Here is a 13,407-nt window from a genome sequence, read left to right as displayed (position 1 = left end):
CCCAGAGCGGCGGCACAGGACAAAGAAAAACACAGGACTTTCACCCAGGAGACCGGTGTTCATGTCCCTTGTGAAACCACAAGTCAAAGTTGATTTATTTGTCACGTAACTTCCGTACTTAAGTTACGCCACTTCCAGAGTTATTTTAACCTGAACTGCGATCTTTTCCTAAAACTATCTAAGTAGCTTTTGTCACTTAACTTCCGTACTTAAGCTATGCCACTTCCGGAGTTATTTTAACCCAAACTGCGCTCTTTCCCTAAAGCTATCTAAGTAGCTTTTGTCACTTAATTTCCGCACTTAAGTTACGCCACTTACGGAGTTATTTTAACCCAAACTGCGATCTTTTCCTGAAGCTAACTATCTAGCTTTTGTCACGTAACTGCTATACTTAAGTTATGCCACTTCCGGAGTTATTTTAACCCAAACTGCGATCTTTTCCTAAGCCTAACTAAGTGGTTTGTTGCCTAAACCTAACCAAGTTGATCTTTTCCTAAACATAATTAGTTATATTTTGAAAAGAGTGGAGCGGAAATTAAAAAAAAAGGGAAAATCGTGTCTGTACATGAATCAAATAGATTACATTTCGTGACTATTGTGAGACTGTGTTGGAAGTTCACATAAATGTCTACTTACTGTATAGGTACTACACTAAAATGTCCATTCCACCAATGCATAAGAGGAATATGTTTAGCTTTGATATAACGCTATAAAAAAGAGAGTATTTTCTTGTTGTGTCCCCTCAAGTGTTGAAGTCAGTTATTGCAGTAATATTGCAGTAGTAAAGAGGAATGTAATTGAGTTGAAATGGAAGACAAAGAGAGAGAGACAGTATGAGAGAGAGAGAGAGAGGGACAGAGATAGAGATGAGTGGGCTGGTGGGCTCTCGTGCATTCCTCGCGTGTGTGTGTGTGTGTGTGTGTGTGGGCGCGTGGCTCAGGGTTCAGAGCTGTCGGCCGTCCTCCTCTTCCTCCTCTTCCTCTTCCTCCTCCTCCTCCCCACTTCTCCCCCGACAGAGACAGGCAAAAGGCGGAGGAGGAGCACACGGACCTCACAGTGAACAGACACTGGGGTGTACGGCAGTACAGTCGGTCGGTCGGTAAGGCTACACCGGCAGAAGCCCCACAGAGTGAGGAAGACATCCACCTCAACGGTAAGCTAACGGACACACCGCGAGGACACTAGCTTGATTCTAACGGTTAACTGATTCAAACGGACGCTTTCTTGCTAGACGTCTTTTCATGCTGTTTTTACCTCTTTCTTGTACTTTTACGATATTAATCACACCAGGTTATGAGTTAGGATGATACAAGAACACATTTGGGTTAAGAAAATGTTTGTAATTTAACCGAAAATCTACTGACATTACGGGGATCTGACTAACGGTAGCTAACTGCCGCCCGGGATTTAACTAACGGTAGCTAACGGCTGCCCGGAGCGCCGCTATCAGTCGCATAGTAACAGTAACGGTAGCAACACCGCTGAAGAAATGATAACGGTCATTTAGGGAGCCAGTAAATCTGTTATATTTTAGCTCACTGTTACTTTAACTATTATTGTTTTTAACAGATTTTTGACCAGCTATCTTTCTTGATATTGCTTGTGTGTGTTTTTGAGTATAAATGTGAGTTTTAAGGTGATTTAAGTTGCCTATTCGCCCCCGTATGTCTATAAGGAAAGTCCCCTTTCTTGTTAGTAGCTGATCTAATACTATGAGTTCATGTCGGTGCTCCATGCTGCTGCTGCTGGTGTTTGTCCACCGTCCTCTGAAGCTCCACATGCAGCTGACAGCACGGTGAAGTCCCGGAGCAGGAGGTCCACTCCCTGCCTGCCCCGGGTGTATAAATAGCCGGGTGTGTCAGCTTAGCCTGGGTCACGGTAATGCGACACACAAACAGTCAGACACCGGTTTTCTCTGCATTCATCCCGAGAGTAGATCACACAAACCCCGTTATGTCCCGTTATAATGTGGGTCAACAGGATGCCACAGAAGTTGTGCATGAAGATGACACCTGTTTGTTTTTATCGCATCCTTTAACCACAGTCGAGATGCCATCAGTTTTTGAGACTGAGCTATAAAGAGTTGTGAAATAGCCCTTTAACACCAGCACTATATACTGTGTGTTGTGCACCTTTAAGGCAAGGCAAGGCAAGGCAAGGCAGCTTTATTTGTATAGCACATTTCAACAACAGGGCAATTCAAAGTGCTTTAACACCAAACACTATATACTGTGTGTTGTGCACCTTTAACACCAAACACTATATACTGTGTGTGTGTGTGTGTGTGTGTGTGTGTGTGTGTTGTGCAGGTTTTTTCTTCCCCATCTTGAGGTTTTTGACTTCAGCTGCAGAGACACACAGCTGTCGCAGCCACAAGTCACTTTGGTATTAAAGCTTGCGGTGGCTGCCCAGGTGCTGATGACTCAAAAGGACGATGTAACCTAAATTTCCTCTCACGTGTGTAGCCTACTTTCTGCTCTTCACTTTGTCTTAAAGTGTAGGGCGTAATAATGCATTTATTTTTTTACTTAAATATGAAGCAACAGCAAGGAGATAAAATAAAAATCTGCCCAGGAGGGGAAGGACTCAGCTGCAAATGTAAAAAAAAAAAAAAAAATGCAGGTACAATATATATAAATAAAATAATTAGTAAGTGAAACATCAAAATACCCTATACTGCATATAAGAGGGAAAAGGAAAGCAGCCCAATTACTGACTCCGGGGCAAAGCCTGCACAGATTATGGATAAACAAAGCGCTGGATGCTTTTGAGTTTGCCTCAAAATTCTCAATTATTATTTTAAACCGGAGAGACCTGCTCCCTCGTTCAGAGTCTGAGTCGCTGAATCATTTCCTAATGAGCTGCCGAGCTGAGGGAGAAAACATGAAATCCCCCTTTTTAAATTCAGCTGCAACCTCAGAGACACAACACAATCAGCTCTGCAGCCATAGGCGGGTGATGATTTCTGTTTTTTCTTAAAGAGATGGAAGGGTGAAAATAAAAAAAAGAAAGCAGAAAATGTACATAAATGTCTACAAGTACAGAGAGGGCAGGATGATAAACCCATGCGTACAAGGTACACAATGGTACACTTTAGTGTTAAACGATGCAAGAGCCACTGATAATTATAGTCCTGATAGATTTTTCAGTAGTCGTGATTACAAACAGGATTGTACTGGGCTTATAAGCACTCAATGTAACTTGGTCGAGCTGACAATGGCCATCTAAAGTAGCTTTTGGATATTTTCCCACTGGCCTGCCTGTGAGCCAGGCAGCTTTTGGCTGGAGAAGAAAGGTGTCCTGGTGAGTAGGTGGCTCTGAGGCTGGAGGCTTCGGGGAGAGCAGCAGATGGATGATGATGTAGCGGGTACTGGCGCTCCCTGCCTCCCGCCGCCATCCGTCACGCGCTAATGATCGTGTCACACCTTCTCCCCGGGCGGCCGGCCGCTTCTGCAGCGCTCAGCTCAAAAACTGGTCGCTCCACTCAAATCCCCTATTCACGGCCATCGGCTGAAAAGCCCGGAGACAGACTGTGTGCTGCAAGCCTCTCTATCACCAATTCTTCACTTTCCCTCTTTCTCCGTCGTCTTCCTTCACCCCTCTTCACCTTTAAAGTCCCTGCAGACTGTTTCCTCATCTCTCTTCATCCTCTGCTTCCCTCGCCTCCCATTCATCTTGTTTTTCTCTGTAGTGCATCTGCTCCACATCAGTCTTTTTCCCTCTCTCTGCCCTGCTTATGTCATGTTCCCGTTCTCTGGTATTGCTCTCAATTCACACCTGTAACACAGTTCAAGCTTTCTCTTATTTTATACACAATTTTTCTTTGATCGTAATGATTAAAGGAGATGTTCTGTGTTTTCCTCGCCCCCTCCCCTCTGTGTAGTCTAAGGTCAGGGTCAGTTACAGTGCAGCACACATGGAGCTGGTCTGCTTGACTGAAGGACAGCTCAGCAAGAACTCGCCAACTGCACATGCACTTGGGAGTCTCCCAAGTCATTATGTCCTATATAGTGTTTAGGGGTCCTCACTAGGCAGTATGCAGACGCCCATCAAGCTAAAACAGTGATACTGGTCGGCAAACTACAACACTTCTGCTCTAATAAATTTCAGATTATTTTCTTGATTAATCAGTTATTCATCTTGTCTGTAAGAAAAATTCCTTTCACGTTTTCCCAGAGCCCAAGGTGACATCTCCGAATTGTTTATTTTATCCGACCAACAGTCCAAAATACAAAGATATTCTATTTTCTATTATACAAGACAAGGAAAAGCAGCAACTCTTTACATATGAACAGCTGGAAATAGGAAATGTCTCGCATTTTTGCTTGAATTATGACTGAAAAGGAGTTGCCCATTCATTTTCTGTTAATAGATTAATCGACTAGTTGTTACACGTCACATTACATGACTAATTTCTTTGGAAAACGTCAATTAATATATCAATAAAAACATTGTGAACTACAGGGTTTTGTTATGACACTTAACATCTGAAGTACAGTATGTTTTAAACTAATTATACTGTAATTGTAATAATTTTTTTCATATAATTTTGATGATATTCCCATTATAAAATGTTAGACCGACACAAGCAGAGATTTCAGGCGCCTCTCTACCATACTAAGAATATTTTTGCCGGGTGGAATCACTGCTGTCGTGTATTGTGTTTCATTGAGGCGGCATGGGAAGTAAACACCACTTTGGTTGCACATGGACTGACAGGTCTTTTTTTAAAAAGGGCTATTATCTCCAGTCGGGTGTTAAATAACCATGTTATGGGACTCTGCATCCTCCGAGCTCGTTATTCTGTCCCAGGTGTTACAGGAATAAGTGTCCCCTTGAGCTCCGTGTTACAGCGGAATGCGTCCCCACTGAATGCAGTTGGCCCTTTGGAGAAGATGGTGGAATGCCACTTCCTCTCGTGTGCGCGTCTACCTCTTTGGTCTCAGCAATATTCTCACCACCGGGATCAGAGACTTGAGCTCGGCATTCTGGGAATATCAGTGCTGGCGGATCGGATGATACTCCCCACAGCTGCTGTTTCTAAGAAAAGCTCGAGGACACACACTCACGCACACACACACACACACCAGACATGCGTTCACATGAGCTACACGCATGTAAATACGCAAGCAAATACCACGTCCAAGCACAGGACTGTATGTTACCGGCACGCGCTTTACAGTAATACACTTTAAGCTGCAATTAACTGTCAAGCCAGGAGAGCATTTGGGAAGCCTAGACAGAGGTTAACACATATACACACAAGCTTAGCTACTTGATGTCATTTCCAGCAACTATGCTTTTATGCTCTGTTTGATATAAGTGTGTGTGTGTGTTTGTGTGAAACAGCGTAGTGGTGTTTCTGTTGTACACAATGACCGCTAACACTGTTTTTTTCTCCTGTGTTTTTCGATCTCTTCAGGCTATTTTCCATTGACCAGTAAAGAGCCGGCAGAGAGAGGAACAGTAGAGAAAGCGAGCACGGGCGGAGAGGATAATTGCGTTTCTGGCTGCCCTGTGGGAACATGGGATATATGACCTCATCATTCACCTGTGAGGCTCTCCAGTAAACAACTCCAAATAGGTAGGAAAAGCATACACACACACTCACACGCACGCAGACTCATGCAAATGCAGGCATCTATAAACAGCAGTAAAATATACAAATGCAGACCCACACACAGCGTCATGAGTCCATGTTTTGCATTGTTTAGAAGGATGACTGAAGCAGCTGTAGAAAGCGCAGATGTCCTCCTAAAACCCTGTGATGTGACATCATGTGATGTCATCAGCTGCTCCTCCCCCCCGCCATGTCCGTCCTCCAATCAGAAGGAGGACGAGGAGCATCACCATGACAGTAAGAAGCTGGAGCAGCAGGTGAGCGACGAAATATAGCGTACCGCATTCAAAATATACCACATTAAAAATTATGCACCACCCCCACTACGACTCCTCACGTGCTCGCTTTATGACAAATTGTGTCCTATCTCGCAGAAAAACTGTAACCAGGTGCAACCAAAGAAAAAAGTGAAGGTAAGCTAAAACAATTCTGCCTCTCATTATTCATTCTTACCGAAACATCTATTGCATTATACTCTATGAATTTGTAATATTGCTTGCTTGTGTGTATTTCAGGCCAAAGGAAAGTTAGTGCGGAGTATGGCTGTCTGCGAGGAGTCCGCGCCTTTTGAAGAAACCCAGGTAATACACACACACACACACACACACACACACACACACACACACACACACACACACACACACATTGCCAGATAATCATCCACCTCCTCATCATCAGCACACTTAAATTACTTTTTTTTTTATTTTCTTCCCACTCAGACATCTCCAGACGCAAACATCACATCTAGCTGCCATGACAACGAGAGAACGTCCTGTAAGGAGGAAGAACCGGAGAACAGCACAGATCCAAAGAAACATTCACTGTCCAAAGGTGTGTGTGTGTGTGTGTGTGTGTGTGTGTGTGATTGATATCTCATAAAAGAGAGACAAGAGAAAGCAAATAAAATGTAATAAAATGGGATTCAGTGTCACTATTTAGATGTAGTTCTCCGGGGGTGTTTAATATTGCGGTGTGCTTTTTGTATTTTTATTGTCTCGTAATACATCCTCCCTGCCTGTGTCGCTCTCAGAGTCCAGCGTGGAGTACACCGACTCCACCGGCATAGACCTGCACCAGTTTATCGTCGACACCCTCAACAGCAACCCCAGAGACCGCATGATGCTGCTTAAACTGGAGCAGGACATGATCGACTTCATCACCAGCAATAGGTGTGTGTGTGTGTGTGTGTGAAGGAGAGTATAACCTTGGGTCCTCATTGAGCTATCTACTTGTTTAAACAGGCTGAAATAAAAACTTGTATGCATGCTAAGACTGAAGACGATTTTATGCTAATTTAAAATATGTTTCCAGCCCCTGTATTATAATTCTGTCCATACAGCTTATTTAGTGTACTGATCAATATATTGAGCCAGCTATGTTAGTGTGGGCGTGATTGAGCCACCGGGGATGAAACTGGACTTAAGCCAAAAAATACAACCAGTCTCAATCTACCTCCATCTATCGCCTTCTGTCCCATCTCTCAGCTCTATCTCTTTTCATCGCATCCTTGTTCTATAGTTGTTTTCCTCTCTGTCTCCTTCCTTCTTTCCCCCTTTCATTACGTTTTTTTTCCTTCCTTTTTCTCTCTTCCCACATCTCAGTCCCTTTAAGAAGTTCCCTCACATGTCGTCCTACCACCGTATGCTGGTCCATCGGGTGGCGGCCTACTTTGGCATGGAGCACAATGTAGACCAGACAGGCAAGTCTGTCATCATCAACAGGACCAGCAGCACGCGCATGTAAGCAGCATCTCCGCCCGTAAATCCTTGCCCTTTCAGTATTTATAGTGAAATAACGGCGGTTGTTACTTGTTTGTCTTCAAGACCGGAGCAGCGTTTCCTGAACGAGGTGCATAAGGACAAAACAGACGAGATCCACCGGTGGAAAATTATTTTGAAGAGAGACAACAGCTCCGATGACCAGGTCTGTCTGTCCTCCAATCTCTATAGCTACCCGTCTCTGTGGAGTTTCCTCTATAATTGGCATTGATCGTACCCTATCAGCGTTTTGACCCGTTCTCGTTCCTTCTCCCTGCAGACCCGACTTCACCCCTTACGGGAGAAGCAAAGCAAGTCAATGGAGGAGAGAGAGGAGGAGTACCAACGGGCACGAGACCGAATCTTCAACCAGGAGGTAAGACAGGGAGAGAGAAGGACAGACAGGCAGATATGACATAGAGACATATAGGAGACTCACTAATTTCTCCGCTGTACTTTTACAGCCGGTCTGCACCCAGGAGAGCGCCCATGCAGAAACCAGGTAACCTTGCCTGCAGTATATTCTCTCCATGTGCCTTTTCAGCTTTTTATATTTAGATGAGGACATTAATATATGTCTGCGTGTGTGTGTGTGCTGTGTGCAGGGCTGTGGAGGAGTACAATCCATATGCTGAGACCCAGAGGAGAAGGCAGCTCTTCAGGTAGAGCTCCGTCTGCACAGATGCGTAGTCATTTATCATCTTAATCTGGTCAGCCGGGCTGCAACAGAGCTTCTCACAATCTGCAGAGGAAACAAAATGAAGACCTAGATTTTTTTTTGGGTTGTATCAGAGTTTAGTATTCTTGGAAATCTTGTACATTCTGAATTAAAATAACGGAAGGAGAGTTTTTATAGATAATTTATGTCAGTGAATAAATTCATGGGCTTCATTATGTGTGGCATATCAGCACTTTTGTCTCCCATTCACATAAATGGCATGCAGTGATAAGGTTGTAAGATAACTGTGGATGTGCCTCACAGGGGGAGCCGTGACAACTCAGGCTCCAGCTGGACAGGCAGCAGCAGGCAGAGTAGCACTGAGACTGACTGTCGCTATAGCAACGACCCTCGACCTTGGAGCAGCACAGACTCCGATTCCTCCTACCAATGGACGAGTCCCGCCCTGAAACCCCGCCAAGTTGCCAACCACAGCTGGGACGCACGTGGTTCAGGTGCGTCTTTTTTTTTTTTTTTTTTTAAACCTCGAGTCAGAATGATATTTTTCAACACTTCTCTGTCGCACCTTAAAGGTGTAAATTCAGTCATCGAGAGTGAGACTCTTCACTCCTCTCTACCTGTGTGAAAGCAAACTTATTAGCAGATTTAATCAGCACGCCACACTTGGGAAAAACGCTGTTTATTAAACGATGTCTGTTCTTTAGTCAGCAGCATCTAATTAACAAAAAGCAGTGGAAGTTCTCCTGGTGTGAAAATCTCAATCCATGAACCTTCACACCATAGCTGTAAATTTTCACACAACACTTCCAATCTTCTTCGCATATTCAGGAAGAAAAATACATCATTGCTAACGGGCTGCACACAGTATGTTTGAAGTTCAAGTTAATTGTCATATACATTAAAAAGTGCCTTGGTTCTCTCATCCCTTTAAAACTATATTTAAAAAGTAGGGCTGTCAAAGTTAACGTGATAACACGTTAACACAAATTTGTTTTGACGCCACTCATTTCTTTATACGCATTAACAAAACTTGCGATTTTTAGATTATAGCCGTAGTCAATTTTAAAGTTAGAGTGACGATACTGGCATCATATGAAACTAGAAAACCTACTGTAAGGAATCCATTGGTACCAACCATGTCATAATAGCTTGTCGAGAAGGAGGCTAAATAACGCTCCAAACTAACGCAAAATTTTGGCGTGGAAAAACTGTCATGGCCATTTTCAAAGGGGTCCCTTGATCTCTGACCTCAAGATATGTGAATTAAAATGGGTTCAATGGGTACCCACGAGTCTCTCCTCTACAGACATGCCCACTTTATGATAATCACATGCAGTTTGGGTCAAGTCATAGTCAAGTCAGCACACTGACACACTGAGAGCTGTTGTTGTCTGTTGGGCTTCAGTTTGCCATGTTATGATTTGAGCATATTTTTATATGCTAAATGCAGTACCTGTGAGGGTTTCTGGACAATATTTGTCATTCTTTTGTGTTGTTAATTGATTTCCAATAGTAAATATATACATTCATTTGCATAAAGCAAGTATATTTGCCGACTCCCATGTTGATAAGATTATTAAATACTTGACGAATCTCCCTTCAAGGTACATTTTGAACAAATAAAAATGTGCGATTAATTTGCAATTAATCGCGATTAACTATGGACAATCATGCGATTAATCACGATTAAATATTTTAATCGATGACAGCCCTAATAATAAGAATAAATAAAAGACAACAGAAGAAGAAATTCTACAACAATAAACAAATCATCATCGTTATTTAATGTGCTCGTGTGATATTTTAAAGCGCTAGCTGTTCAGTAGTCTAACCGCCTGGGAGTAAAAGCTATCTTTGAGGCGGCCGGTCAGAGCTCTGAAGCTCTGTAGGTGTTTTCCTGATGGAAATAATAATGAGAATAGACTACGTGCTGGATGGCTGGTGTCCTCCATAACACCTAAGTCCTGAATCTGTGGCGGTGATGTTCCCATGATATTTTACTGTCTTCCTCAGTCAGTTTTTAGCACAGACGGGTGGAGTGTTTAGTTTTTTATCACATTAAGGTGTTGAAATGTGAATTTGTTATGTGCTGTGATAATAAAGCTCTTCCTCTTTTTTTTTTCATCTACTCTCTCTCTCAGGCTCCATCTCACTTTACAGACTGCCATCCACTTGCCCCCACCCCCCTTCTCCTCCCATCATAGATGAGCAGCCTCCTAACTCTGCCTACATCATAGAGAACGGGATCCCACCGGGAAGCATACTAGTGAACCCACATACTGGTACGTAACACACTCACACACCAGTAAGATCACATACACAACACATACAGATTTATCATACTCAACCCTTTGACCTTTTAGGGCAGCCTTTCCTGAACCCTGATGGAACCCCCGCTGTGTACAACCCTCCGGACAGCCAGCAGCCAATCAGGAGCCAGTCTCAGCTACAAGGCTCTCCCCCTCAGCACCAACAGCAGCAGGTAGCGCACGCACGTACGCACACAGCAGGACGTGTTTGACATGCAAGACGTGTTCAGACCGACATTCGTACATGTCGCTCTTTGTGTCTTTATCTCTGTCCCCCATATGTGTGTCTCTCTCAGGTGGTTCAGTACTCATCTGTCTCTTACACAGCTCCACAGATGTTGCCTGTCACTCCCTCACAGCCATACACCACAGTATGTATCACTGTACACAGTCGTAACTGCTGCACATAACGTGCGTTTACAGTATGAACGCATGTTTACGGACGTCCATGCGCGTGTTGACCTCCTTTCTCTTGGCCGACAGATTGAAGATCTCTCCTCGCAGTTTGCTCATGTGAGCTGTCAGTCGACGGGTGAAGCGCCGCCTCTCTACCCGGCCAGTCAGGGTTACATCTATGCAGCTCCGCCCCCTCCTCCTCCACCTCCCAACCCCCCCAGCTACTGCCAGCCCTCACCTTCGGTACGGGTACTCATGCACTTCATATTTGTCATGTCCCCTTTTTTCATTAAATACATGAAACGATAATTTTATGGTCATGTAAGATACTTTAAAATATTAAAACAATATGTTTAAATTCTGCATTGAGTAGCTTAAATTCTGGTCATACAGTCAAATTGATTTACCAATTAAAGGAAGAGTTTAAGGTAAATGATAGTAAGATTAAAGCTAGTATTTTTCATATTATTTTCCTATAGTTGCCTGTGTATTACTACGGCCAGTACCCTACCTCAGCTCAGCACCCATGCAGGCCTGTCTCACCAAGCCAGCACATCCACAGCCAAGCAGCACAACCAACAGGTACTTTCCACCTGTGTGTCTTCGTGTGTGTGTGTGTGTGTGTGTGTGTGTGTGTGTGTGTGTGTCAGACAGACAGACGCAGGCCGTGGCAGTAGAGGAGGGGGCCGTTACACTGTCAGAGATGTAGTCTGAGGGTCTCACAGTGAACCGGTCTCTTTTCCTGCTGCTTCTATTCAACGCAACGACAAAGACAGAGGAGAGGAGACACGTTTTAATATTGTCGTTCATTCGAATTTAGAGCATCTTAATGAACGAATGTATCTGAAACAGCTGCAGACCGTCCGTCAACTCCTTCTAAGCAACAACAATTAATGTATATAATTATACAAGTCTCAAAGCGGCGACATCGGAACAGAGATACAAATGACTCCATCAGCAGGAATGGTGGGGAAAATATGTATGTATTTCCTAAGAAGGGCTTTTTTGCTGCTTTTATCATTTAATGTTGCCAATAAAGATTGATAAATTGATAAATTAAAATATATCCAACCAAATACTACTATGTGAACTAGATATGATTTTTATGTCGGTGTTTAAGTTAAAATGAATAGTAATAGAAACGGAAAGTACACAAGGTCTTACAGCCAGAAAATAATGAATCAATGTGGGTTTTTTTAATATTCATTTATCAAGAATTTCTGGACCATTTGCCCTCTTTATTACATTTTCTTTGTTAACGCTGTGTTGAAGCTTCCTCACGACTCTTCTTATTTATTCTAAAATCAATGTAAAACTCTCTCGTGGCTTAATGCTTATATTAACCTTTTGCTAAACAAATTGCAGTGATGAAATATGTTGTTAATAATCTCGTATATAACTGTGTTTTGCAGCAGGTTACGCCCCTGCTGTGGGGGTGCAGCCGTCCTCACACTCCCAGGCCCTACTGGGGACCTACTCACCGATGGCCTCTCATCAGCGTAGCATAGTTCAGGTAAACACAAAGAGCACCCAAAGGTCTCGTTCTGCGGCAGCCCTCCGACAACTCAGCCCTCCGGAAGAAGCAGTTCAGAAAGTGCTTGTGGAAGCAAATTTTTCACTCCAAACTTTCTTTTTTCTTCCTTGCAGGGAGGTGTTTCAGTGTCCTATCCGCAAAGTAAAGTTGTGACCGCGGTTGGTGGGGAGGCGGGTTACTGCTGCGTGGTGCCCCCACCCCCCCACCACGGCAGCTGTCATCCTCCCAGCTGCACCAACCTCAGCGCCCCGGCCTGGAGCGCACAGTACTGATGATGCCTCGAGGGGTGGAGTGACGACGTTCGAGTTCCTGCGTGAACTCACATGCACACATTCTTAACACCCTTTTTTCACACTCCCTCACCTACACCCACCTTCCCCCTGACGATGCCCACAGGGTGCACGCCGTTCACACTCTTAACAAGCATGTGCGCACACACACACACACACACACACACACACACACACAACATACACCCACACCCACACACACACACACACAGAAATGTACCACTGTACCAAAGCTTAATAGTATATATCAGAGCTGCTGTATTGAATGCATAATTTATATACACAAATGGAGTTTTATATTGATATTAAATTATATATTGTGTTCCAAGGAAATGCACTGTGTGAATAGAATAAAGTGCTGTGGCTGGATTGACGATGTCACATTTCTATATCATCCTGGCTCTTTTGTTTCCTCTCATGTTGACGATGACGTGGCGAGATACATACACCGGGAAAATAAAGTGCTCTCTGTTCACAACATGATAATGAAAATGATGTGTGCGCTGTGGGAAAGCAGAGATGGTGGGTTGTTAACCTACCACTGAGTTCATAAATGGGAGATGAATGTTAATGTCTGAATAACTAACAAGCATGTGAAAGATTTTTACATTAACACAGTTGATCATTAAGGGCATTTAGTTTTAGGGAATCTTGGTGTTATGAGGAGACTAATACATTCATAAATTCGAGCAATAACGCTCAGGTTTTCACAAAAAAACATCAATGTGGAAAATTTTAAATTATATAAACAGCAGAGACCAACAGTTACCATATTCCAGCAAACCACTGAAGGACTCTCACTATAAGATGTTAGCGCCCCCT

At 43.5% G+C, this 13,407-nt stretch overlaps 1 protein-coding gene across 3 annotated transcripts; it reads left to right on the top strand.

The window, feature by feature from the left end:
- Positions 1 to 902: 902 nt before the first annotated feature.
- arpp21 (cAMP-regulated phosphoprotein, 21) lies at positions 903 to 12,976 on the top strand. 3 transcript variants are annotated; one of them, XM_074613800.1, is made up of 20 exons: positions 903 to 1,153; positions 5,423 to 5,584; positions 5,715 to 5,877; positions 5,995 to 6,033; positions 6,136 to 6,201; positions 6,340 to 6,451; positions 6,651 to 6,789; positions 7,222 to 7,359; positions 7,444 to 7,543; positions 7,658 to 7,753; positions 7,842 to 7,879; positions 7,983 to 8,039; positions 8,360 to 8,550; positions 10,198 to 10,338; positions 10,420 to 10,538; positions 10,662 to 10,736; positions 10,849 to 11,004; positions 11,241 to 11,343; positions 12,177 to 12,274; positions 12,409 to 12,976. In XM_074613800.1, exons 3-20 carry the CDS (start codon positions 5,719 to 5,721, stop codon positions 12,565 to 12,567), a joined length of 1,986 nt encoding a protein of 661 aa, XP_074469901.1. In that variant the 5' UTR covers positions 903 to 1,153; positions 5,423 to 5,584; positions 5,715 to 5,718; the 3' UTR covers positions 12,568 to 12,976. The 3 variants fall into 3 exon arrangements, with proteins under 3 accessions (XP_074469901.1, XP_074469902.1, XP_074469900.1); XM_074613799.1 differs by having other exon boundaries at positions 906 to 1,153; positions 12,174 to 12,274; XM_074613801.1 differs by lacking the exon at positions 10,662 to 10,736 and having other exon boundaries at positions 12,174 to 12,274.
- The last annotated feature ends 431 nt before the right edge of the window (positions 12,977 to 13,407 follow it).

The sequence above is a fragment of the Sebastes fasciatus genome, chromosome 17, assembly GCF_043250625.1.
Source record: "Sebastes fasciatus isolate fSebFas1 chromosome 17, fSebFas1.pri, whole genome shotgun sequence".
Taxonomy (NCBI): domain Eukaryota; kingdom Metazoa; phylum Chordata; class Actinopteri; order Perciformes; family Sebastidae; genus Sebastes; species Sebastes fasciatus.
Note: the sequence above shows the minus strand (reverse complement) of the source record. Positions and strands in the feature narration are given on the sequence as shown.